The sequence below is a fragment of the Myotis yumanensis genome, unplaced genomic scaffold, assembly GCF_028538775.1.
Source record: "Myotis yumanensis isolate MYYU_CA2020_CCGP unplaced genomic scaffold, mMyoYum1.0.hap1 SCAF_5, whole genome shotgun sequence".
NCBI classification, from domain to species: Eukaryota; Metazoa; Chordata; class Mammalia; order Chiroptera; family Vespertilionidae; genus Myotis; species Myotis yumanensis.
Genome location: NW_027223756.1, coordinates 84266400 through 84294388, shown reverse-complemented (window position 1 = coordinate 84294388; position 27989 = coordinate 84266400). Strand labels below are relative to the sequence as shown.

General features: G+C 44.7%; 1 protein-coding gene across 2 annotated transcripts; it reads right to left on the bottom strand.

Annotated features, from left to right (window-relative positions):
- Positions 1-1471: 1471 nt before the first annotated feature.
- LOC139010971 (zinc finger protein 14-like) lies at positions 1472-27989 on the bottom strand. Of its 2 annotated transcripts, XM_070416104.1 has the most exons (4): positions 27907-27989; positions 7055-7181; positions 6603-6675; positions 1472-5747 (listed from the first exon to the last, which is right to left on the bottom strand). In XM_070416104.1, exons 1-4 carry the CDS (start codon positions 27907-27909, stop codon positions 3719-3721), a joined length of 2232 nt encoding a protein of 743 aa, XP_070272205.1. In that variant the 5' UTR covers positions 27910-27989; the 3' UTR covers positions 1472-3718. The 2 variants fall into 2 exon arrangements, with proteins under 2 accessions (XP_070272205.1, XP_070272206.1); XM_070416105.1 differs by lacking the exon at positions 27907-27989 and having other exon boundaries at positions 7059-7065.

Sequence of the window (27989 nt, the reverse complement as noted above, 5' to 3'; positions counted from 1 at the left end):
TGCAGTTCACCTCAATTATTTCTTAGATCATCGTCCTCTAAACGGTGATAGCTTTCTGCCATGTTAACCAAGAACCCACCTTGGACTTGCACAGGAAATCACTCCACTCACAGAAAACCCATGATGGGCTGCAACTGTGCAGATGACCAGAACTTTCTTCAACATAAAGAAACTAAAAAGTTTCGTAAGGTACACAAATTGCTCACTCCGTTTGAATAGCAGCAAAATGATATGCCATTCCAAAGAAAATTTCAAATTATTTTACATTGCTATTAAATAGAAAATCGGTCACTTTTATGTGACCAGGACTGCAAACATCCAGTCCTCAGGCCAACACTCTAAACATTGACTCACACCAGCCAGGGCTCTAAAATTAATATTAAAAAAAAAAGATCATACTTTCTCAGTAGGAATGGCTTCATTATAAGAGATGCTAATGTTTTTTCTTGCTAGGTTTGTGTTATTTGATAATATTCTTAAATTTATAAACCTCAGATAACTCATAAAGGAGATAGCAAGTCTCATATATCTTGTTAAGGAGCATGTGATTTTATATATATTTCACTACGGTACCTTTTGGAAATGCATCCAAAACATTATAGTACATATTTCAGTATTTAGATAAGCAAGGCAAGCTATTCCAGACCCCTGGTTGCTGGCCTTACACTCATGCCAGCCCTAGATATACCTTGTTGAAAACAAAAGGTGCCGTAACCGATTTGGCTCGGTGGATAGAGCATCGGCCTGCGGACTGAAAGGTCCCAGGTTCGATTCCGGTCAGGGGCATGTACCTTGGTTACGGGCACATCCCCAGTGGTGGGTGTGCAGGAAGCAGCTGGTCGATGTTTCTTTCTCATCGATGTTTCTGACTCTCTATCCCTCTCCCTTCCTCTCTGTAAAAAATCAATAAAATATATTTAAAAAAAAAAAAAAGAAAACAAAAGGTCACACATGTCCATCATCACACAAAGCTATGCCATGACTATGATGAATCAAGACAAAGGCATTGATGTCTGCATACTTGATGAAAGAGAACAGGTTTCCAAAGAATAAAAATAACAAAAACTCCCCTTTTCTCACTAGTATGATTTGTGCTTCTTACAATTTAGGTTCGGCAAATCATATATTCTGTGCTCTATATAAAAATGGTTATCATTACCAGAGGTAGAATTAAGTTCATTTCCTCACAAAATGCAGCGCAGGAAAATGTCTTGTTTTCCTGAATGGCAATCAAATCATCGATCACAAAGGAAATGAAAGAAATCCTTTTAAGTGTGCTGTTACATCATTTTTGGTTTGTGGTCATTCTCTTTTGAAAAATCTTCACAGAGGATGTTTGTTGACTTTCTTTTCTTTTTTTGTACAGTAGAACCTCAAGGCTGTTTGAGAAGGGATTTGTGCAAAAACCGAATCATTCCCGCCCCCCCCCCCCCATTAGAAATCATGTAAATTGAATTAATCTGTTCCAGAAACCAAAAGTGATTCCCTGTTAAAACCTTTCTTATATACTGCACATGTCTAATGTACTGTTTAATCTATAAATAAACACTTCTTTTGTTCAATTTATCAAACCACCCCCTACTAGCTCAAAGGAATCACTTTTAGCATTCAGGTGAAGGGTGTCTTTCAGGTCAGTATGTAACATCTTTACTTGTTACATTGCCTCCAAAATGGCTGTCACTGGCTAACTGCTTTTCCTTTATCCAAATCAACAAGTTTTAATATCTCTTCAGTGGCCTGTGATCATTGTTTCACTCACACCTTTAACAACATTAGCACTCCCGTGCTAGTCATTGATTCCACCCCCCAAAAAAAGCACTCTCTCCTTGGTTGCCTAAAAGAAGCTTTTGGTCATGCTAAGTGAGGTATCAGATTGAAGACTGTCAGTTACAAAATTGAAGTTTGGTTCCTCCATGGACACATTTTTTTCTGTGTACAATTTAGTCAAGAACAGAATTTTTCGAGATGAGAGACATTTGAGAAATGATGTTTGACTGTACATATTTTTATATTTATTTCTATTGTTGAATATATTACAGATATCTTTCTTCCCCCATCCACCACTGTTTATTGATTTTTTTTCCAAGAGAAAGAAACATCTATGTGAGAGAAACATTGAAAGGATGCCTTTCCTATGTGCCTGAACCAGGAACTGAATCCAAAATCTGGTTATGTGCCCTGACCCTGAATGGAACCCATGACATTTCAGTGCACGGGAGGATGCTCAACTGAGCATTGCTGGGCAGGACAGTTTGTGGTTACTTATATTATTTGAATACATTTCATTACATCCCTTTTAAAAATAGGGATGTGATTTTGTTGATGTTTGGCTAGAAGGAACTTTAAAACTGTCCCGTGGTTCCTTTGCACTGCACCATTGCAATTGTCACAGTGGGATCTGAATCATAATCAATAGTAGTATGAACAGGACAAGATGATTACTAGTCAAATTAGACCTCATGCAAATGCAATCTAGAGAACAGTGCGTACCCTTCAGAAAACAGCCTAAACCATGATAGTCCACATTTGTTGCGTGGTAGACACCTATGGGCTTGCAGGAAAAGCCAACCTATAGTGGATCTTTAATGTTGAATTGTGAACATCTATAAAGCTTACACCTGACATCAATGGAAGTAAAGCAGTGGCTGGCAGTTTTGAGGATTTCTTGGCTGGCAGGACAAAGATCGAGAAAAACAAACTAAAATATTCTCTTCTTAATGTAAACTTCATAGCACAGTTCCCAGCCAAAAGCAACACAAAAACCAACCATGAAAATAATTCACATGGGACTCTCCAGTGAACTTCAAGTACAAATATATGGCAAATACTTATTAGCTAAAATAGTAGTGAATTTCAAGTGCAATTCAAAAATTAAAAAGAACACATATGTGTGTAGGGTTTATTCATTCAATACCTGTCAGGACACATCACTGGGTAGAAGAATCTATCCCTGGTTAGGCACATGGGAAAACAACCCATCTATGTTTCTCTCTCACATGAATGTTTCTCTCTACTCTCTCTCTCTTTCCCTTCCTCACTTCAAAAAAGCAATTTAAAAACTAACAAAAAAAAGAATGGGTACTGATAATGACCAAATATGTCAAAAGTTTATAGAACTTATTTAATGCTGTGAGTTTTGGGGAGTATATGACTTAATTTGCAACAGGCTTACATGTACCAGTTAGTTACACTAATAGGATTTCTTTTCATGGCAGTGTTCAAGCTACTTTGAAAGTATTTGTTAAAATTTCAAAGTTTGTTTTAATTGTCAATTATACAGTGTACATTCTCACATGGTATTGTAGGGATATGAGGCAACAGAAGGTTTTTCTACATTTTTACATTCAATACAATTCTCCACTTTGAGTTTTTTAATGACCTTTCCAAGCAAAAGGGACAGCTGAAGACTTTCCCATCTTTGCTATAAGTGTACACTATTTCTACAGGTGCATTTTCACATGTCCAGGAAAGGTTCTCCTACATTCCTTATGTTTATACACTTATTGCTGTGTGTGAGTCCCTTCATGGCCAAAGGCTCTTTTATCATCATTACATGACAGGGCTTCTCTTCAGTGAGTTCTTTCATCCTTCACATTAAATTGGAGGAAATGAATGCTTTCTAACCCTCTTACATTTCTAGGGTCCATCCCCAATATGGATTATCATACATGATGGTACAGCTGAGAGATAAGTGAACCAGGATCGAACCCAAGACCTTTCAGTCCAGAGGCCGATGCTCTATCCACTGAGCAAAACTGGCTAGAGCACCAGTATGAGTTCTTACATGACATCGAAGGGAAGCTGGATAAGAGAAAGCTTTGCCACAATGCTTACATTCATAGGGTTTTTCCCCAGTATGAGTTCTTTCATGATTTCTAAGGTAATAGGGATAAAGGAAACTTTTACCACATTCCTTACATTCATGAGACTTCTTTCCATGATGAGTTATTTTATGTTCTCTAAGACACTTGGCAGAGAAAAAGGCTTTCTCACATTCCTTACATTCATAGGGTTTCTCCCCAGTATGCATCCTTTCATGATTTCTAAGAGAAGTGGAATGTCTGAACGCTTTGCCACATTGCTGACATTCATAGGGCTTTTCTCCACATTGTGTTCTTTCATGTTCTCGAGAGTACTTGCGACTATGGAAGGCTTTGCCACAATGCTTACATTCATAGGGTTTTTCCCCGGTATGAGTTCTTTCATGATCTTGGAGGGGAGCTGGATGAGAGAAAGCTTTGCCACAATGCTTACATTTAAAGGGTTTCTCCCCAGTATGAGTTCTTTCATGACATTGGAGGTAAGTGGGATAAGAGAAAGCTTTGCCACAATGCTTACATTTATAGGGTTTTTCCCCAGTATGAATTCTTTCATGACGTTGGAGGTAAGTGGGATAAGAGAAAGCTTTGCCACAATGCTTACATTTATAGGGTTTATCCCCAGTATGAATTCTTTCATGACGTTGGAGGGAAGTTCGATGAGAGAAATCTTTACCACAATGCTTACATTCATAGGGTTTTGATCCAGTATGAGTTCTTTCATGATCTTTAAGGGAACAGCGGTCATGGAATGTTTTACCACATTCCTTACATTCATGAGGCTTCATTCCTTCATGACTTTTTTTATGTTTTCCAAGAGAGCTGAGCCTACTGAAGACTTTTCCACATTGCTTACATTCATAGGGTTTTTCCCCGGTATGAGTTGTTTTATGATTTTGGAGGGAAGTTGAATACGAAAAAACTTTACCACAAAGCTTACATTCATATGGTTTTTCCCCGGTATGAGTTCTTTCATGACGATGGAGGGAAACTACATAAGAAAAAGCTTTGCAACAAAGCTTACATTTATAGGGTTTTTCCCCAGTATGAATTCTTTCATGACGTTGGAGGGAAGTTCGATGAGAGAAATCTTTACCACAATGCTTACATTCATAGGGTTTTGATCCAGTATGAGTTCTTTCATGATCTTTAAGGGAACAGCGGTCATGGAATGTTTTACCACATTCCTTACATTCATGAGGCTTCTTTCCATCATGACTTCTTTTATGTTTTCCAAGAGAGCTGAGCCAACTGAAGACTTTCCCACATTGCTTACATTCATAAGGTTTCTCACCAGTATGTGTTCTTTCATGATTTCTAAGATAACTGGAACTGAAACTTTTACCAGATTTCTTACATTGATAGGACTTTTCTCTAGTGTGTGTTCTTTCATTTTCTTGAGAATACTTGGGAGAACTGATAGCTTTGCTACATTGCTTACTTTGATATAGTTTCTCTCCATTATGAGTGTTTTTGTGAATTATAAAGTAAATGAGATGACTAAAGTCTTTGCCACATTGCTTACACTCATATGGTTTCCCACCAACATGTGATCTTTCATGATTTCTAAGAGAAGTTGAATAGTGGAAAGCTTTCCCACATACCTTACATTCATAGGTTTTTTCTCCACTGGGTCTCCATTCATGTCTTTGAATTTGTTGGTGATGCTTAATAGCTTTCTCAGGTTCCTTACATTTATAAGCGTTTTCTTCATATTCCTGACACAGGTATAGTTTGCGCCCAATGGGAGAGCTCAGGTGGTTATTAAAGGATAAATAATGCATGAAGACTTGACTACACAACCTGGATTTAGGTTGTTTTATTTCAGTAGGAGTTTTCCTCTTTTCATTATGATTTGGAATCTGACTGAAGTTTCCTCTGCATTGACAACCATCCTTCCATTTACAGAGATTCTCTACCATATGACTGCTGTAAAAATCAGAAGCATATTATTAATACTCTGTTAATGATTTAATATTTATTAATAATATGACAATGACATATATACCATTTTCAAGGAAAGTGCGGGGTTTCTGTACATTCTTATTATTTGAAAGTGGATATCCTAAAGCCTCTGAAATAGGTTGGATCATAGACATTATGAAAACACTTATATTCATTAATGGTACTTCTGTATACTGTTTCCAAGTGTAATTGTTTCTTATACACTACACATCTAGGTCATATTTCAGAAAAAACATTTTGATGAGATTTTTCTAAGAATCAATACATTTAAAGCTGGGCTGATATAATTGGATTGCCTATTTTTAAGATTCTTTTGTGGACCGGATCCACATGGCTCAGTTGTTCAGTATGGACCCATGCACCAGGGGGGTTTCCAGCTCAATTCCCTGACAGGGAACATGGCCAGGTTGCAGGCTTATTAACCCCAGTACAGGATATGCAGGAGGCAGTCAATTCATGTTTCTATCTCTCCCTCTCACCTCCACACTCTAAAATCAATAAAAACATATTTTCACACCACCAGCATGCCTCAGTAGTTGAGGTTTGACCCATGAACCAGGAGGTCATGGTTCTATTCACGGCCAGGGCAAGTGCCCAAATTGTGGGCTTGAATCTGAGTGTGGGATGAGCAGGAGGCAGCTGATCAATAATTCTCTCTCATCATTGATGTTTCTCTCTTTTTGTCCCGCTCCCTATCTCTCTGAAATAAATAAAATAAATATTTTAAAAAATAAATGAATAAAATACATTATAAAAACATATTTTCCAAAAAACAGATTCTCTTATGAGACATTGCTTTCTCATGTCAATGTCACTTACCTAAGATTCATCCCATGATTTTCATACTGATCTTCAATGTCATGGCCTTCACATTTTTCTTCTAAAATACATGCTAGAAAAAGCATTATAAACTATTAAGGAATATGAAAAATGGTTAGATTTTTAGGTACACAATGAGCTGTGATCATTCCTAGTTTAATTGCCAATGTACTCTCTTTCATACTTCAGTTCTTGAAACAGCACTGATGAGCAAGCAACACCAGTTTTCTAATTGACTAAATAAGTAAAAAGTTGTTGCCGCCCAGCGTAGCTCACTGATTGACCATCAACCTATGTGAACAAGGAATTCACGGGTCAATTCCCAGTAGGCCTGGTTTGTTGGCTATATCTGTGATTTTTCCTCATCATTAAGTTTTTTCTCTCTCTCCCTCTCCCTTCCTCTCTAAAATCAATAAAAATATATTAAAAAACAAAGAATTTGTCATAACTACCTACTGATGCCAGGTTCCAGAAGGTTTCCAGCATCACATCTGTGTAGAGTTTCTTCTGGGTCAGATTCAGGAAAGCCCACTCCTCCATGGTGAACTCCACATTTACATCCTCAAAGGCCACTGAGTCCTAAAACATCCCACATATGCATATAGGAGAATGGTTATGACAGCACTGGCGACCTATACATAATTCATAAGAAGTTCACATAGGACACATGGTCCCCAACATTCAGTCTATGACTTGTTTGTAAGACTATCAAGACTATTTATTTGCCACACTCCCATCCCCATGAATACATGGAATTTATTGATATGATTTTATTGTAATAACTTCAAGTCTTCATTGCTCTCTAATGTCAGGGTGAAGAGCATCTTGAACAACTTCTATATTAATAAATTAAAATATTTCTATGTTAAGTCCATTGATTCTTTGTGAGAAACTTCATCTCCTTTATAATCACCATTTGATGCAGCAGGCCAAGACACACACTGTCATATCTGCATAATGTTTTAATGACTATGAATACAATAAAGGCCTGGTAGCTTTCTATTCTCATCACCAAACAGGAGAGGCCAGGCGGTGTGTGGAAATTCAACTTGGAATAAAATGTACTTGGCCATATTGTCCTGAAGTACTCCAGATTCTTAGAAGTAGTCAGATACACCTGAATGAATGAAAATATTCTTGTGGAGGAGTATGAATGATCATTTATTTTTATATTATTTGTTAGTAACTCAGTTTGACCTTCTTTTGCCTCTCTCATTTCATGGAGGTAGGACATTAGAGTTAAAGCTTAGGCATGAGCAAGACAGGACAATTTGGCCCCCTACAAAAGTCCTCTACTCATGAGCCTGAGGGTTACTTCATACTGGTTTTTAGGACACACAGACATATATATTGAAATCATAAGATCACACACAAAAAAGTTTTTCTGGTAGAATTTAACAGTGTAACTGGGGCCTGGATCTTGAGGAACAATTTAGGACTTGGCATGGAAGGGGCCTTTATTGAAATCCTCAATATATTCATGTAGAAATGGCACATGATTACAAAATACATAAGGGGTGAGGGGGTTACTGAAAATATCAGGTGGACAACACTGTAAAATTTATCTAAACACTATGTTCTACATCTGAAACATACAAAATAAATTAAATGTAAACTGTAATTGCAATGTATATACTGTAAGTGGAACACTATATATGTACACTATATATGTTGATTATGAATAAGAAAAATTAATATTACTAAAATGTCCATACTACCTAAAGAAATCTATAGATTCAATGCAATTCCTATCAAGTTACTAATGGTGTATTTCACATAATTAAAACAAATATTCAAAAATTTTATATGGAAACACAAAACACCCTGAATAGCAACAGCAATCTTGAGAAAGAAGAACAATGTGGATGAATCACACTACCTAATACCCAACTATACTACAAGGCCATAGTAATCAAAACAGCATGGTCCTGGCATAAAAATAGCATATAAATCAGTGGCATGGGACAGAGAGGCCAGAAATAAAGCCAAGCCTTTATGGTGAAGGAATAATTGACACAGGAGGCCAGAATATATAACAAAAGTAGTATATTCAATAAATGATGGGACTAATCAAACTAAAAGGAAATCATCAATAAAATAAAGACAGACAACTAAATGGGAGAACATATTCATCAATGAAACATCTGAAAAAGGGTTCCTACTCAAACTTATAAAGAAATTATACAACTAAACAACAAAACAAAAGATCATGTGTTCTGTTTCAGGTCAGGGCACTTGCCCCAGTTTGTGTTTGATTCCCAATTGGGGTATGAATGGGAGTCAACCAATAGATGCCCTCCCAACCCCCACCCCCACACAGCTTCCTATCTCTCTAAAATCAATAAAAAACATACCTGCTGGTGAGGAATTAAAAACATGAAATAAAAGAAAGCAAAGAAGCCAGCATATGTGTGTGTATATGTATATGTATATGTGTGTGTGTGTGTGTGTGTGTATATATATATATATACACACACACACACACACACTAATAAAAGGGTAATATGCTAATTAGACCGAGAGACTGCTGAACATCTTCCTACCATCCGACTTCCTTCCAGACAAAGCCACGGTGGTGGGGGCCGAGGCAGAGGCAGTTAGGAGCGATCAGGCTAGCAGGGGAGGGCAGTTGGGGGCCATGAGGCTGGCCGGGGAGGACTGTTGGGGGCCATGAGGCTGGCCAGGGAGGGCAGTTGGGGGCCATCAGGCCGGCAGGGGAGCGGTTAGTCGACGATCAAGCAGGTAGGCAGACAAGTGGTTAGGAGTCAGTGGTCCTGGATTGTGAGAGGGATGTCCCGAATTGAAGAGGGCGCAGGCCGGGCTGAGGGACCCCCCTCCCATGTACAAATTTCGTGCAATGGGCCTCTAGTCTACACTAATAAAAGAGAAACATGGTAATTGGCGTACGACCGCTACCCTTCCCATTGGCTAATCAGCGTATCCTTATGCAAATTAACTGTCAGCCAAGATGGCGGCCGGCAGCCACCAGGAGGGGCGTGCTGCTGGGAGTCCAGAGATGGGACTAGGGCATCTCTCTTGAGCGGGAGGCACCAGTCAGGTTCACAGGAAACATTGGGGGAATGACCTCTTCCCCTGAGGCACACAAGTCAGTCACTGACACCTTAGAGCAGTGATGGTGAACCTTTTGAGCTTGGTGTGTCAGCATTTTGAAATACCCTAACTTAACTCTGGTGCCATGTCACATATAGAAATTTTTTGTTATTTGCAACCATAGTAAAACAAAGACTTATATTTTTGATATTTATTTTATATATTTAACTGCCATTTAACAAAGAAAAATCAACCAAAAAATGAGTTCGCGTGTCACCCCTGACACGCGTGTCATAGGTTCGCCCACACTCAGGCCCAGGCAGCTGACTCCCCAGCAGTGTGCAAGCTCCACAGGGGTTTTCTTATGTTGTAACTAGAGGCCCGGTGCACAAAAATTTGTGCACTCGGGGGGAGGGGGGCCCCTCAGCCAGGCCTGTGCCCTCTCGCAGTCTGGGACCCCTTGGGAGATAATGACCTGCTGGCTTAGGCCTGCTCCCGGGTGGCAGAGGGCAGGCCCAATCCCTAGGTGCAGCCCCTGGTCGGGCTCAGAGCAGGGCTGATTGGGAAGTTGGGGCGCCACCCCCTGTCATGCACAGAGCAGGGCAAATCGGGAGGTTGCGATGCCACCCCTAGTCACGCTCAGGGTAGGACCGATTGGGGGGTTGGGGCACCGCCCCCGTCACACTCAAGGCAGGGTCGATGGGGAGGTTGCGGCACCACGCCCTGTCATGCACAGAGCAGGGCCGATCAGGGGGTTGGGGCGCTGCCCCCTGTCACTCACAGAGCAGGGTCCATCAGGGGGGTTGGGGCTCCGTACCCTGTCACACACAGAGCAGGGCAGATCAGGGGGTTGGGGCACCGCCACTGTCACACTCAGGGCAGGGCCGATGGGGAGGTTATGGCTCTACCCCATCACACACAGAGCAGGGCCCGTGGGGGGGCGTTTGGGGCACCGCACCCTGTCACACACAGAGCAGGGCCGATCAGGGGGTTGGGGCGCCACACCCTGTCACACACAGAGAGAGCCGCAGGGCGATCAGGGGGTTGGGGAGCTCCCCCCTATCAGGCACAGAGCAGGGCTGATCAGGGGGTTGGGGCACCTTCCCCTGTCAGGAACAGAGCAGGGTGGATAGGGAAGTTGTGGCCCCGCCCCCTATCACACACAGAGCCACAGGGCGATCAGGGTGTTTGGGCGCTGCCCCCTGACACACTGATCCTGGTGCTGGGAGGCCTCGCGGCTCTGCTGATTCCGGTGCTGGGAGGCATATTACCCTTTTACTATATAGGATAGAGGCCTGGTGCACAGGTGGGGGCTGGCTGGTTTGCCCTGAAGGGTGTCCTGGATCAGGGTGGGGTCCCACTTGGGTGCCTGGCCAGCCTGGATGAGAGGATGATGGCTGTTTGCAGCTGGTCACACCCCCTTCAGGGTGGGGGTCCCCACTGGGGTGCCTGGCCAGTCTAGGTGAGGGGCTGAGGGCCATTTTCAGGCTGGCGGGTGACTGAAGCTCCCAACTGCTCCTTTTTTTCTTTTTTCTTTTTTAATTCTGGGCCAGCTTTAGCTCTGAGGCTTGGCTCCAGCTCTGAGGCCTCGGCCGCTGAAAGCAGGTATCTGGTTTGTTTGGGTTTTATAATCGAAATACTGTTTCAACTCCAGCTCCGAGATCCCGGCTGGCTGAAAGCAGGTTACTGGGGTTTTGTTTAGCTTCTATATTTGTAACAATGTTTCAAACTGCAAGCTCAGAGGCCGGCAGCAGCAGGTGGGGAACGTTGGCTTCCTCTGTCACTGGAGCAAGCAAGCCTCCTGTTAGCTTCAAGCTGCCTGGCTGCCGGCTGCCATCTTGGCTGGCAGTTAATTTGCATATCGCCCTGATTATCCAATGGGAAGGGTAGCGGAGGTATGGCTAATTACCATGTTTCTCTTTTATTAGATAGGATTAGGACTCAGACTATTCATTTATATATATACATATACATATGTATTATATACATATATATATAATCTTTATTTCAGAGAGGAAGGGAGAGGGAGAGATAGAAACATGAATGATGAGAAGAATAATCCATCGGCTGTCTCCTGCATACCCCCTCCGTAGGGATTAAGCCTGCAACCTGGGCATGTGCCCTGAACAGGGCTGTGACCTGGTTCATAGGTGGATGGTCAACCACTGAGCCATGTGGTTTCCACACCAAACTTCATTTTTTGATGGTTGCCTGCTGACAGCTTGAGCCTCAGCCGCTCTTGTCCCTATTGCCTCGCACTTGAACAAGCTGATAAGAAAGCCTGGGTGGCCCTGACCAGTTTGGCTCAGCGGATAGAGCGTCGGCCTGCGGACTGACGGGTCCCACGTTCGATTCTGGTCAAGGGCATGTACTTTGGTTGCGGGCACATCCCCAGTGGGAGGTGTGCAGGAGGCAGCTGATCGATGTTTCTAACTCTCTATCCCTCTCCCTTCCTCTCTGTAAAAAGTAAATAAAATATATTTTAAAAAAAAGAAAAAGAAAAGAAAGCCTGGGTGGTGTCTCCTATAGAGCAGGCAGGTGATTCAAACCACAGAATCCCTGCCTGTGCAGAACTCTTTCCCAAGACCCATCTTCAAGGCCCACATGACCACACCAGGCTCCATTTCTGGCTCTGAAGCCAGGTCTCAGCTGCTTGAGAGGCCAGCCCGGCCCTCCTGAGACCTCTATGTGAGTCCTAAGGCTTGTCCTGCTCTCCTGGTGTGGGTGTGAGGGGTGTGACACACCAGCATCACTCACATTCACACCTCTGCAGGTGACCCTTTGAATTTGCTGCCAGGAACAGCACATCCCAACATACCACCTGTGTGCGTCTGTCTTCTGTTTCTCAGACTTGCTGACCTGTGGCTGCTGGGTGCCGGGTGGATGGTGCTGGGAGCTGTGCTGCCCCATGTGGCATTGCTGAGCCTGTTGCGCCTCACTTCTGTGTACCAGAGTGGGCAGTTTCATGCATTTCAAGGCAATTGGCAGGCAGAGTATGGTATTGGGACCTCTTTGAAGTGGTCCTGGAATCATTTGCTCTGGCTCTGCCAGTTAAATAAATGTTTGACCAAATTTAGCAGGCAATTTTTTTTTAATGGTGAAAAGGAGCTATTTTTAATAAAACAGGGTAGACCAACATATCAAAAATGCCATTTGGCTATGTTCAGTATATCCAGGAATTTACACAACAGACACATTGTAGTAATCTATTTTAGTCAATACATACTCAAACTCCTTTAAGTTTTAATCTTATCGGAAACACATATTTCACATAGTCTTCTTCCTAGTTAAGCGAGACATCTGAAGAGATTTCATAACGATGCTGAGTCTGCGTTACCAAGTTCTTACGTAGCCAAGGGCAAAAACAAGCGTATACAATTAAAGTTGTCAGACTCCATTTACATATGTTTTAATCTAATCTGCTTCGTTTCATATTAGCCTGCATCTGGATTTCATTTGCTTTCCTCCTAAAAGTATTGTAGGTCACAGTCACCAGTCCTCTGGGTTAGGAAAGTTGGGCCAAGTTTACCATCACGCACACCTTACAGTTGTGAACAGTACCCAGCCCTCGGGAACGCCGAGGGACCCCCGGAGTGCCAGGACGCCCTGAGCCCTTTTAAGCTGCAGAGGGTCCCCAGCGCTCACGGCGCTTCTGGCTCACACGCCCGCTCACCTTCAACTTGGCTCCCGCTACGCACAACATCCACCTGGCAGAGTCCTGAGGCTGTCCAGGCGCGGGGAGCATGGAGCTGGCAGGTTGGGGCACACCCTGAGGGCGCCCTGCTCCTGGGGGGGCGGGGGAGGTGGACCACAAGAACGCACCCCCTGAGCACGGCGACAGCTTTGGCGCCGGATGGAGAGGCCTGAGACCCGGCGCCCCGGGCTCAGCGCGTGGACCATGGCCCCACACGCCACAGTTCCACGGGTCTCCCAAGGGCTCTGCTTTCAAGAACTCAAACCGAGAAGGCATTTTGGTGCCGAACTGGGGCGCGCTCCATCGTAACCCCGGAACTAGTTGGGAAGAGAGGGCCAAAGGGGAGTAGGAGGGTTACTAGGGGCCGCAGGAAATCCTGGGCTCCGGTGAGCTGCTGGGACAGGTGGCGGGGAGGTGGCACCCCCGCACAGGGAAACAGCGCGGGGGCGAGAGGGGGGCTGCTGCTTGGAGAAGGTTACAGCCCCACACGCATCTGCCCGCACACCCGACCTCCGAGAGCTCCCGGGCACCCTAACACCCAGGCTCCCCGGACCTGCCACCCCTCCGAGTTTCCCCAAAGCACCCCTAGCTGGGTCCCGGCACGGATGACCCGGCAGCGCCACTTGGATAAGCAGCAGAAGAGCAGGGCGTTGCGGGGTCTGTGATGGCCCCGGGGCTCCCTCCCAGACGTAAACAAACCCGAGGGTCCGCTTTAGGAGCCCGACACCAAATGACACCAAATGACACCAAATGCGGGAGCCGCAGCGCGGCCGGCCCGCTGACAGCTGCGGGCAGTGGCTAAAGCTCCCAACGACTGCGCCACCAGCTCAGCTCTGCTCCGCTCAGCCCGGCAGTGGAGACGGAGGCTCCTGGAGAGGAAAGGCGCTTCGGCACCGCCCGCCACCCCCAGCAACTCCCCACAAACTTTCCCCTGAAATACGGCGCCACCGACCTACTACTGCCGGGGCCTCCCCTCCCCAGTCCCATGGTGGTGGCGCAGGGCCTGAGGCCATCCGGAGTGGGGGCCGACCCCGACCCCGGGGACAGCGGTGGCGGTGGATCCCAGCGCCACCTTGGGCTGATCAATGAATTGAACACAGAGTATCAATTTCTGATCAAGCGAGTTACCAACGGGGGCCGGGGAGAGAGAGGGACTTGAACCCGACTCGGTCCGGCTTTCCGCGCACCCTCTCCTCCACGACCAGGCAGCCTGGGGCCCCGGCAGAAGCTGCCACCGCGAGAGGCCGAGCGCGGAGAAGCCTGACCTGCAGCTGCTGTAAATCAAAGCACTTCCAACATTGAAACATCGATCCCACATTGGCCGCCATCTTGAGACATATTGGGACGGAGTGAGAGGCTGATAGAGTGGGCGCTGGAGTTCAGGAGGCAGCAGCCGGTGGCGCCAAAACCTGGCCTGGAGCCACCCTCCCTCTACCGAGGACGCCGACTCCTCCCGGCACCGCCGCAGGCATGGCAAGAAGGCTAATTTTTAAGTGGATGATATTGTGTGGCCCATGAATGATGTTATAAATATCCAAATGGTTCTTGTCAGAAAAAAGGTTCCTAAACCCTGCTCTGTAGAAAAAAAATAGTGTTCCACCGGGAGCTTGTCTCATTCCTTACTCTCCCTGGACCTAAGACAAGAGAGGTTTTCCTATTTTGTCATTGCTCTACTGAATAGATCATTGTTTTTTCTGGCATCACCAGTGGTGAGTGGGAACCTTTTCTCTGTTCCCTGCACTTAGACATCAGTGGGTATGATGTCTCCCTGGGAGCAGCATTTAGGGGAATTATGCTGTTGGGCAGGTCCTGTGCCTGGGATAGGCTGTCCTGCTGCTGGAACTCACAGGAGAGCTCAGAAATGAGACGAGTTGGGAGAAGTGCCCCTAGAGTAGCATCAAGTTTTTGGAAAAAAATCACTTTTTTAAGTTTTATGTTTTTAAATTGGAAAAAAAAAACTTCTTTAACGTATTGGGGTGACATTGGCTAATAAAATTATGTTTCATGTGTACAATTGTATAACACATCATGTGTACATTGTGTTGTGTGTTCCCCACCCAAAGTCTCCTTCCATCACCATTTAATCCTCCCCTTCACCCTCTTCTACCTCCGCCCCCCGCCCTCCCCCCCCCCCCTTTTCCTCTGGTAATCCCCATGCTGTTGTCAGAGTCTAAGAGTTTGTTTGTTTTGCTTGATTCCTCCCCCTTTTTTCATCCAGTCTCCCAACACCTAGGCTCTGCACCTGGGGTGACCCCGCCACCCCTCTCCAGTTTCCTCAAAGCGCCCCTCGCCTCTGACAGCTATCAGTCTGTTTTCTGTATCTATGAATCTTTTTATACTTTGCTAGCTTCTTTTCTTCCTTAGATTCCACGTGTAAATGAAATCATGAGGTATTTGTCTTTTTCTTACTGGCTTATTGACTTAGCATAATGGTCTCCAGGTCCATCCGTGCTGTCACAGAGGGTAAGATTTCCTTCATCTTTACGGCTGAGTAATATTCAATTGAGTTATACCACGGCTTTTTTCACCCACTTGCCTACTGATGGGCACTTGAGCTTCTTCCAAATCTGGGCTATCTACACTAATAAAAGAGAAACATGGTAATTGGCGTACGACCGCTACCCTTCCCATTGGCTAATCAGCATATCCTTATGCAAATTAACTGTCAGCCAAGATGGCGGCCGGCAGCCAGGCAGCTGGAAGCGAACATGAGGCTTGCTTGCTCCAGTGACTGCAGACTCCAACGTTCCCCGCCTGACTTGCAGGCCTCTGAGCTGGCAGTTTGAAACTTTGTAACAAATATAGCCAGCTGGGATCTCAGAGCTGAAGTTATACATTGTTTCGATTATAGAACCGAAACAAACCAGCAGCGGAAGCCTCAGAGCTAGAGCCAGAGCTAAAGCTGGCCCAGAAGAAAAAAAAAAGAAAAAAAGGAGCGGTTGGGAGCTTCAGTCAAAACCGCCATCCTGAAAGCAGCCCTCAGCCCCTTACCCAGACTGGCCAGGCACCCCAGTGGGGACCCCCACCCTGAAGGGTGTGTGACCAGCTGCAAACAGCCATCATTCCCTCATCCAGGCTGGCCAGGCACCCCAGTGGGGACCCCCACCCTGATCCAGGACACCCTTCAGGGCAAACCAGCCGGCCCCCAGGCCTCTATCCTATATAGTAAAAGGGTAATATGCCTCCCAGCACCGGGATCAGCAGAGCCGAGAGGTCTCCTGGCACCAGATCAGCATGACAGGGTGCAGCGCCCAAACCCCCTGATCGCCCTGCAACTCTGTGTGTGACAGGGTGTGGCATCCCAACCCCCTGATCGGCCCTGCTCTGTCTGTGACGGGGTAGAGCCATAACCTCCCCATGGGCCCTGCCCTGAGTGTGACAGTGGTGGCGCCCCAACCCCCTGATCCGCCCTGCTCTGTGTGTGACAGGGGGCGGTGCCCTAACTCCCCTATCGGCCCTACTCTGTGCGTGACGGGGGAGCTCCCCAGCCCCCTGATGGGCCCTGCTCTGTGCATGAGAGGGGTGAGCTCCCCAACCCCCTGATGGGCCCTGCTCTGTGCGTGACGGGGGGGGGGGGGGGGGAAGTGCCCCAACCCCCTGATTGGCCCTGCTCTGTGCATCACAGGGGGTGGTGCCGCAACCTCCCCATTGACCCTGCCTTGAGTGTGATGGGGCGGTGCCCCAACCCCCCAATCGGCCCTATCCTGAGCGTGACTGAGGGTGGCATCACAACCTCCCATTCCGCCCTGCTCTGTGCATGACAGGGGGCGGCGCCCCAACTCCCCAATCAGCCCTACTCTGAGCCCGACCAGGGGCTGCACCTAGGGATTGGGCCTGCCCTCTGCCACCCGGGAGCAGGCCTAAGCCAGCAGGTCGTTATCTCCCGAGGGGTCCCAGACTGCGAGAGGGCACAGGCCGGGCTGGGGGACCCCCCTCCCCCCCTCCCCCCCCGAATGCACAAATTTTTGTGCACCGGGCCTCTAGTCTATATATATAAAAGCCTAATATGCTAAGTATCCGACCGTTTGGGTGACCACTCGACCAGTCGCTATTATGTGCACTGACCATCAAGGGCAGACGCTCCGACCAGTAGGTTAGCTTCCTGCTGGGGTCTGGCCGATTGAGACTGGGCAAGATGGCCAGACACATCCTGGAGGCCTTCTGCAGTCCCTCTCAGTCTCTAAAATATTTCTTCTAATTAATTTCCTTTCAATGTGCACGAATTCGTGCACTGGGCCTCTAGTTGTAAATAATGCTAAATGAATGCAGAGGTGCGTATTTTCTTTTGAATTAGTGTTTTGAGTTTCTTTGGTATATTCCCAGAAGTGAAATCGATAGGTCATGAGCCAGTTGTATTTTTAAATTTTGAGGAAACTTCATACTGACACTTGTCATTTGTGCATTTATTTATTTATTTATTTATTTATTTATTTTTTAAATATATTTTATTGATTTTTTACAGAGAGGAAGGGAGAGAGATAGAGAGTTAGAAACATCGATGAGAGAGAAACATCGATCAGCTGCCTCCTGCACATCTCCTACTGGGGATGTGCCCGCAACCCAGGTACATGCCCTTGACCGAAATCGAACCTGGGACCCTTCAGTCCGCAGGCCGACGCTCTATCCACTGAGCCAAACCGGTTTTGGCACATTTGTGCATTTATTGATGATAGACATTCTGGCAGGTGTGAGGTGATTTTTCAGTGTGGTTTTAATTTGCATTTCTCTGATGATTAGTGATAGGGAGCATCTTTTCATATGTGTATTGGCCATCCGTATGTCCTCTTTCTGGAAGTATCTATTCAGGTCTTTACCCATTTTATATATATACTAGTGGCCCGGTGAACGAAATTTGTGCAGGTGGGGGGGTTCCCCCAGCCCAGCCTGCGCCCTCTCCAATCGGAGACCCCAGGGGGGATGTCCGACTGCCAGTTTAGGCCCGATCTCACAGGTGTGGAGCATCCAGCGGTAGTGGCTAGACTTGGTATACGTTAGGACATTTGCTAAGAAATGATCAAAACTGTATTTGAGGGGGGACTGGAGTAACAAGTACTGGAGGGATCAGCATATGTGGGGAGTGAGCTTTAAGTTGGACTTTTCTATTTTACAGATTTATTTAAAATAAATGCAGAAATGGACTCTTTTTAAATTTTGTACTTAAGAAGCCATTCTAGAATTTAATTCCTTTAATAACAGTTTAGCTCCTAAAATGTTTTGAGGTTTTAGAAATTTACATGTTTTTTAAAAAGTATATTTGTATTGATTTTAGAGCGGAATGGAGAGTGAGATATAGAAGCATGCATATATATATATAAAAGCCTAATATGCAAATTGTCCCCTTGAGAGTTCAACAGGGAGTTCGATCGCTCGCTGTGACCTGCACTGACCACCAGGAGACGGCACGGAATGAAGGAAGGTCCTGGCTGGCAGCCGGCAGCTGGAGAAGGGGGCCCCCGGCTGGCAGCCAGAAGGGCCCAATGGGCCCTAGGGACCCTTCCCATGCATGAATTTCATGCACTTGGACTCTAGTCAATGATAAAAGAAAATGGGATATGGCTACATATGTTTTAATAGTTTTTACATCAATTACAATAAAAATTCAATGATGTGCCCTAACCAGTTTGGCTCAGTAGGTAGAGTGTAGGCCTGCAGACTGAAGGGTTCCAGGTTCGGTTCTGGTCAAGGGCATGTACCTTGGTTGCGGGCACATCCCCAGTAGGGTGTGTGCAGGAGGCAGCTGATCGATGTTTCTAACTCTCTATCACTCTCCGTTCCTCTCTGTAAAAAATCAATAAAATATATATTTTTAAAAATTCAATGATGTTGCCCTAACCGGTTTGGCTCAGTGGATAGAGCATCGGCCTGTGGACTGAAGGGTTCCAGGTTCGGTTCTGGTCAAGGGCATGTACCTTGGTTGCGGGCACATCCCCAGTAGGGGACGTGCAGGAGGCAGCTGATTGATGTTTCTCTCTCATCGATGTTTCTAACTCTCTATCCCTCTCCCTTCCTCTCTGTAAAAAATAAAAATAAAAATAAATATTTAAAAAAAAATTCAATGATGTTACCATTTTTAATGTCAATGTTCTCTACAGACATGCCACACTAACAATAATCTAAAAATAAAAAATGTGTCCAGCGGGTGTGGCTCAGTGGTTGACTGTTGACCCATGAACCAGGAGATTATGGTTAGATTCCCAGTCAGGGCACAAGCCTGAGTTTTGGGTTTGATTCCCAGTAGGGGGTATGCAGGAGGAAGCTAATCAATGATTCTCTCTCATCATTCATGTTTCTGTCTCTCCCTCCCTCTCCCTTCCTCTCTGAAGTCAATAAAAATATATGTTTTAAGTTGCAATGATTGAATACATTTTTATTCATTGAAAACCTGAGACTAAAATATATATTAGTCTGCCTGAGATCCAAAAGGTCCCGGGTTGGATTCTGGTCAAGGGCACGTACCTTGGTTGCAGTGTCCTCCCAGCTCCTGCAGGAGGCAACCAATCAAGATGTTTCTCTCTGTCATTCCCTCTCTCTTAAAAATCAATGGAAAATATCCTCAGGTGAGGATTAAAAAAAAATGCCTGAAATCCTAAATACATTCACTTTACATCTGAAGTTTGTCTTGCCTAAAAAGGGGGGAAAAAACAAACTATTTGCTTTCACAAATTTCCTTGATATTTTTTTTTTCCATCTTGTATCTTTTTTTTTTTTTTTCCTACTTTGTATTTTCAGCCAACTGACATTTTCATTCTCAGGGAAACTAGAGTGAAAGGGCTTCCCTAGTCAGTGGATAAAGGATCTGAAGGAAAGAAACACATCCGTTGGATTCAGCTCAGATGAGCAGCCTGCTTCCCACAGGACAGAGGAAAGCCAGTTTCAGAAGGTTCCACATTCTTCACTCTCCCGGCTGAGACAGAACCCTGGAGTGTTACAGTCCCTGGGGAAGCAGAGGAGGGACACCTGAGCAGCCACCCCAGGAATGAAGTCTGGGAGCTCCAATACCTCCTCTCCCTGGGGAATAATGGAAATGTGCTGGGCAGTTAGACAGACATGAGCAGAGCAAGGAGAATGGGTCAGGGACAGAAGGTCATGCCCAGCAACAGACAACTGTAGGCTGGGACCTCATCCCCAGGGTGACCTTTCATCCTGTAGCATATTGCTGGCCATGCAGTTTGGATCCCCAGACCTTTTCCCCCTAGAAATAACCTCTAGGCAACACTTCTATTTTATCTGCAGGCCCAGAAAAGCAGCAAAACCAGAAAAGCGATGCCAGAGCTGACCTGAGGACCAGCTGCAGTGAATGATGACCTGTGCCCTGGCCACAACCAATCAATCGGTGGAGACCCAGACCCTGAAGGGACACATCTGGAAAGCTGCTGAATATTCTGAGATTTTCCCCGGGACCTCCCTTAAAATCTCCACCCTAAAGCCTTAGGACAGAGAACCCAGCTCGCTCTCCTTCCTGGGAGCATGTCCCAACCTCTCCTCACCCTCCCATCCCCCCAGGCATGTAACAGCTACCTTTCTCACTTCTAAGAGCCAAGGGCCCTTCCATTACCTCTGTAACTTGTTTCCTAAACCCATGCCTTCTAAGAATTTCTTCTTCTACTTCTGTGACTTCCCAATTAAATGTTCTTTTATTTATTTATTTTTTAAATATATTTTATTGATTTTTTCACAGAGAGGAAGGGAGAGAGATAGAGAGTTAGAAATATCGATGAGAAAGAAACAGTGATCAGCTGCCTCCTGCACATCTCCCACGGGGGATGTGCCCGCAACCCAGGTACATGCCCTTGACCGGAATTGAACCTGGGACCTTTCAGTCCGTAAGCCGATGCTCTATCCACTGAGCCAAACCGGTTTCGGCAAATGTTCTCTTATAATTTGAGTCTTGGCTCTGAATTCATTCCCAGCCAGAACTCAAAACCAAGGTTTCTAAACCCAAATCCGATCCGACCGCAGGGTTCTAACACCAGGTGCTGCTCCCAGCATGCCTCCACCAACAGACGTGCTCCCTCTCAGGCTTCAGCTCACAGTGAGGGGGTGCTCAGCTGGATTCAGTGTTAGGTTCTGACCCAAATGAACTCCCAATGTCACAGTCCCTAACCCAGGACACACACTCCTGCTTCCCCAGATTTTCTCAATCTGCACCCACACCCTGATGCAAAACTTCACCCGATGCCTAGAAACAGGCCCAGGGGGACCACAACTAAAACCTCAGAAGGGGCATCACCCTCTCCCGCAGGTGCACTTGCTTCCCCAGCTTCCCAGGGCGGTAGCTTCTCTCACTGTAAAGGTTCACTCAATGGAGGGTGTGAGCAGGTAGGACACCTGCAGGGAGAGGCTCCCCAGGAAGGTCAGTGGGCCTTCAAGTACTTCCCTTGGCAGGCTCAAGGGCATGGGCAGCTTCCTTAGCTTAAAGCACCTGGCCTCAGACCTCTGCTCCCCGCTGAGGTTGCTCTGGACCACCATTGATGTTTCAAGCGACACAAAGCCTGTGTTGGAACAATCAGCAAACAGGCTTAAAGCCAGTGTTCATGTGTAATGAAGGGATTAAAATGGTAAGGCACTTTGCTAGCTCAACAAGAAAATCCACAAGTATCTACTATTGCATTTCAAAAAAAGGATGCTAATTAATTATTATTCATATGGCAAGAATTTGTTTTATAAACTACTAATCTTACTTCAACACTTCCAGTCTAAGCTCTAAAAATCCATTTGACTCACTCAAAATAGTAGACCTTGTAATATTCCTACCCACACTGGGAAGAAGCAAGCCAAACAATAATTTAATACATGCAATGTAACAATAAAATGTGTTATTTCTCTGATAGGCAGTTGTGTCCAGAATACTTGAAAATATTTTACACTTTGTTTTAAGTTGCAATGACTTTTTTAAAAGTACTTTTTTTATTTATCTCAGAGAGGAAGGGAGAGGGCGAGAGAGATAGAAACATCAATGATGAGAGAGAATCATTGATCGGCTGCCTCCTGCATGCCCCACACTGGAGATGGAGCCCGCAACCCAGGCATGTGCCCTTGACCGGAATCGAACCTGGAACTCTTCAGTCTGCAGGCTGATGCTCTATCCACCGAGCCAAACCGGCTAGGGCAATTGCATACATTTTTATTCATTGAAAACCTGAGACTAAAATAAAGTGAAAAAATGTTTCAAGGTGACAAACTTGGGGAGAGGCAGGGCTGATGTACAACATCCATAAAGTTACCCAAGAGCAACCACCCAAAGGACTCCTCATAGGATTTCTGTTTCCCATAGTAGATCCTGGAAAGAGAGGCACAGAGATTTTATGCAAATTATTTCCAGGTGGTTATAGCTACCTGTAAATACACAAACAAAATACACTTTTTAAAAAAACAGGCATTCATTGACTCTGGGAAAATAATAAACAATTGAAATTTTGCATCTATTCTACTAAAAAAGAGGACAACAGGTGCACAATGAATCACTTGTGTAAAGTCACATCACCAAAAACAAAACTTAATACAGTCATAAGTCACATAACAATCTGTGGTCAACAACAGTCCCCATATAGGATGGTAGACCCATAAGATTAAAATGGATTTGGAATCAAAAATAAAATACCTAGGAATAAATTTAACCAAGGAGGTAAAAGACCTGTACTCAGAAAATTATAATACACTGAAGAAAGAAACTGAAGAAGATACAAACAAATGTAAGTAAATACTATACTCATGGATAAGAAGAATTAACATCATTAAAATGTCCATACTACCCAAGGTGATCTATAGATTCAGTGCAATTCCTATCAAAATACCAATGACGTTTTTCACAGGACTAGAACAAATAATTCAAAATGTGTCCCTAGCTGGTTTGGCTCAGTGGAAAGTGTCAGCCTGGACTGAAGGGTCCTGGGGCACATGCCTGGGTTTCGGGCTCAATCCTCAGTGGGGGGTAATTAAGGAGGCAGCCAATCGATGTTTCTGTCTCTCCCTCTCCCTTCCTCTATGAGATCAATAAAAATATAGTTAAAAATAATTCAAAATTTCATATGAAACCACAAATAGCCATAGCTATCTTGACAAAGAAGAACAGTCAGAGATTCCACTTTATCTGATATCAAACTATACTACAAAGCTATAGTAATCAAACCAGCATGGTACCAGCATAAAAACAGACAGATAGACCAATGGAAAAGAATAGAGAGACAAAATATAAATCCACACTTATGTGGTAAATTAATGTATGACAAAGGAGACAAGTACATACAATGGAATAAAGAAAGTCTATTCAATAAATGGTGTTTGGAAAACGACAGTGCATGCAAAAAAATGTAAACTAGACACGTTCTTACACCATATACAAGAATTAGCTCAAAATAGATTAAAGACTTAAATGTGAAACTTCTAGAAGGTAACATCATCAGTAAAATCCCTTAACATTTTTCTTAGCAATATTTTTCTGACATGTCTTCTCGAGCAAGGCAAACAAAAAAAAATTAACAAACGAGACCAAAATAAACAAAAGTTTTTGCAGGGCAAAGGAAACCAACAAAATGAAAAGACAATCTACTGAATGGGAAAAGATATTTTATACATCTGATAAGGGGTTAATACCAAAGAATTAATACAACTCAACACCATCAAAATAAACAATCCAATTAAAAAATGGGCTGAGGACCTGAACAGCTACATCTCCAAAGAGGAGGTACATTTCAGATGGCCAAACAGACATATGAAAAGAAGTTCAGTGTCACTATTCATAAGAAATACAACTTAAAACTACAATTGTTTCCATTGGTTGGAGCATCATCCCTAAAAGATTTCAGGTTCAATTCTGGTCAGGGAACATACCTTTGTGGTGGGCTCAATTCCCAGTAACGGTACGGGAGGCAACCAATCAATGTTTTTCTCTCTGTCTCTCTGTCTCTCATCAATAAACAAATCCTCGGTTGAAGATTACAAGGGGGAAAAAAAACCACAATGAGCTATCAAATCACACCTGTCAGAATGGCTATCATCAAGAAATTAACAAACAACCAGTGTTGGTGAGGATGTGGAGGGAACCTTCATGCACTATTGGTGAGAATGAAGATTGGTGCAGCTACTATGGAAAAGCAGTATGGAGGTTCCTCAAAAAATTAAAAATGGAACTGCCTTATATGACCCAGCAATTCCACTTCTGGGTATATATCTGAAGAAACTCCAAACACTACTTCAAAAGAATATAGGTTCATTGAGCATTATTTACAATAGTCAATATATGGAAGCAACCCAAGTGCTTATCAACAGACAAGTGGATAAAGAAGTGGTACATATATACAATGGATTATTACTTGGCTGTAATAAAGAATGAAACCTTACCTTTTGCAACAGCCTGGATGGACTTAGAGGCTAAAGTCAGTGAAACAAGTCAGACAGAAAGATAAATACCATATGATTTCACTTATATGTGAAATCTAAAGAAAAAAATCAAACAACCAAAAACAGAAACAGACTCATAGAGATCAGGATGATAGCTGTGTGTGTGGCGGGGGGGGGGGGCGGTTTGAGGGATGGGTGAAAAGGTGAAGGGATTAAGAAGTACAAATTGGTAGTTATAAATTAGTCAGGGGGATGTAAAGTACAGCACAGGAAATATAGTCAATAATATTCTAATAATTAGGTGTGGTGTCTGATGGTATTAGACTTTGTAAGTTATATACATGTCTAATCACTAACTTGACACCTGAAACTAATATATTGTGTCAACTTATTGAGAAAAAAAAAAGTAAGCCCTAGCTGGTTTGGCTCGGTAAATAGAGCATCGGCCTGCAGACTGAAAGGTCCCAGGTGCTATTCTGGTCAAGTGTATGCACCTTTCTGTCTTTTACTTTCTCTTCCACTCTCTCTGAAAATTAACCGAAAAATATCCTCGGGTGAGGATTAAAAAATTTTTTTAAAAATAAAATGGTGCATACACACACACACGCACACACACACACAGAGGAATATTGTATTATTCAGCCATTAGAAAAAAATATTCTGCCACTTGAAACAACACATTCATGAACCTTGAGGGCATGATGCTTTGTGAAATAAGTCAGAAAAAGAGAAATACCACATATTCTCACTTATCTGTGGAATCTTTTAAAAAAACAAGTCCAACCCTACCTGGTTTAGCTCAGTGGATAGAGCGTCGGCCTGCACACTGAAAGGTCCAGGGTTTGGTACCTGTCAAGGGCACATGCCCAGGTTGTGGGCTCAAACCCCAATAGGGGGCATGTAGGAGGCAGCCAACAATGATTCTCTCTCATAATTGATGTTTCTATCTCTCTCCCTTCCTCTCTGAAATCAATAAAAAATATATATTTTTTAAAAACACAAAAAAACTCCATAGATACAAAGCACAGACTGATGGTTGCTAGAGGTTACAGGAGTGGTGTACAGGGGTGAGGTGCAGGTCAAATGGATGAAAGCTGTCAAAAGGTACAAACTTCCAGTTATAAAATATGTCATGGAAATGCAATGTATAGTACGGTGACTGCAGTTAGTAATACTTTATTTCAGATTTGAAAGTTGCTAAGAATAAATCCTAAAAGTTCTCATTACAAGGAAAAAATATTCTGTGAGTATGTATAATGACAGATGCTAACTAGACTTATTGTGATGATCACTTTACAATATATACAAACTAGAGGTCAAGTGCACGACATTCCTGCACTGGGGGGAAGGGTCCCTCAGCCCGGCGCAGGCCCCGAGGGGTCCTTAGTGCTGCTGCGGAGCTCCTACCCTGCTAGTAAGCCAGGCTTCTGCCTGAGTGGCACTCCTCCTGTGGGAGCACACTAACTACCAGGGGCAGCTCCTGCATTGAGCGTCTGCCCCCTGATGGTCAGTGCGCATCATAGAGACGAGTTGTTCTACCATCTGGTTAATTTGCATATTAGCCTTTTATTATATAGGATATAAAATCATTATAATGTACACCTTAAACTAATGTATGTCAATTATAACTTAATGAAAAATAAAACCCCTTCTATAAAACAAAGATTACAGTGGATTTGAAAAACTGACATCACCTAGTGATGTCATACCCATCACAATGTCACAGGAAAATGCATTACTCAGATGTTTATAATGACGCTGGTGTAAACAAGCTCCCTATGCTGCCAGTCCTATGAAAGTCCAGCACACACAGTTATGCTCACTACATAGAATACTTGATGATGATAAACTGGTTTATGTATTTGCTATACTATCCTTTTATTTTTCTGTGCTTACTACTTAGTGAAGGAAAACTTTGCTGTGAAGCAGTATGCTGTTTTATGTGGGCAGCAGCCTCAGAGGTCCTGTGTTGACGGTGCCTTTTGATTGCATCATTGCCTCCTGGACTTGATTGAATCTGTTTTTTGTAAATTTCCTGGCCTAAGTGTACAGTGTGATACAGTCTACAGTCGGGTACAGTAACCTCCTAGGCCTTCATATTCACTCACCAATCACTGACTCCTGCAGAGCAGCCTCCAGTCCTGGAGCCCATTCAGGGTCAGTGCCCCACACGGATGTACCATTTTCTACCTTGCACACCACATTTTTACTGCACCTTTTCATAAATGCTTCCTACCACTGCATCACAATTGCCTACAGCATTCAGTACAGAAGCATGTTGTACAGGTTTGTTGCCTAGAACCCACAGGCTACACCATATGGCCTAGGTGTGTAGCAGGCTACACCATGCAGGTTTGTAAGAGAACTGAAAACAACAAAACTGCCTCAGGATGTCCTCCCCGGGTTCAGGGGTGCAGGACTGTATGTAACTGCAGTTTCACCTCTCCCAGGAGTAAAGTTTTAACCCAGTCACTCTGCAACTTGCTGTTCAACACTAACCTGTCTAAAGACTCCTGCTGTTCCTTCCCCTAAGGAAGGGTGACCCTGCCTGAAGCAATCCCCTCTTTCCTTTTACTAATAACCTCTCAAAGCCACTTCCTTTCTGCCTGTTGTAAACGCCTTCCATTGTGAACAGCTGCTCTGAGATTCTATTTCCTAGATGGGATGCAGTCCGATTCGTGAATGGGGATCAAGCCAGTTAACCTTCCACTTACTCAGCTGAATTTTGTTTTCAACAGTTTGAAAAGCACCACAAAACAAATAGCTGATAAACATGCTGTGACTCAGAGAAGGGAAGATGGCGGTTAAGAGCCTGCTCCACAAAGATCAAAACTCAGGAGAAAACGGGGTCCTTCTGGGGAGAAAGGAGGGACAGGGGCCCCACAGACCACAGCTCCTCCCGTGCACGAACCGCGGGGACCGAGTCACCATTGTCCCCAATGGCCCTCCACGTGGTCACCGCACCGACTGCGGAGCCGCGGGGATGAGGGTGCAGAGCTGCCCAGACGCGCTCCGCAGCCCAAGGCCCTGCCGCGGGGACACACTGGACGCCCGGGTCCCGCCTGGGCCCCACCCTGCGAGCCCGAGGGGCCTGCAGTTTCAGCGGAGCCCCCGGCGCCTCGGGTCCGCAGGCTCCGGACCTGACCGTGGAGAGACCGTCCCGCCACGGCGGCTCCACCCGCCCCTCCTCCCCGTCCCCGCGCCCGGCCGCACACTCACCATTTCTAGTTCCTGGGCCTCCCGAGTCCCGCCCGCTGCTCCCAGCACCTAACAGATCGCAGATGAGGACAGAACAATGGAGT

What these genes read in the sequence shown, in the direction of transcription:
- LOC139010971 (XM_070416104.1), bottom strand. An exon ending in CTGGAACCTGGCATCAGTAG is followed by an intron (nt 6,676 to 7,054) that starts GTAGTTATGACA and finishes TGCTTTTTCTAG; the next exon opens with CATGTATTTTAGAAGAAAAA. An exon ending in AATCATGGGATGAATCTTAG is followed by an intron (nt 5,748 to 6,602) that starts GTAAGTGACATT and finishes TGATTTTTACAG; the next exon opens with CAGTCATATGGTAGAGAATC.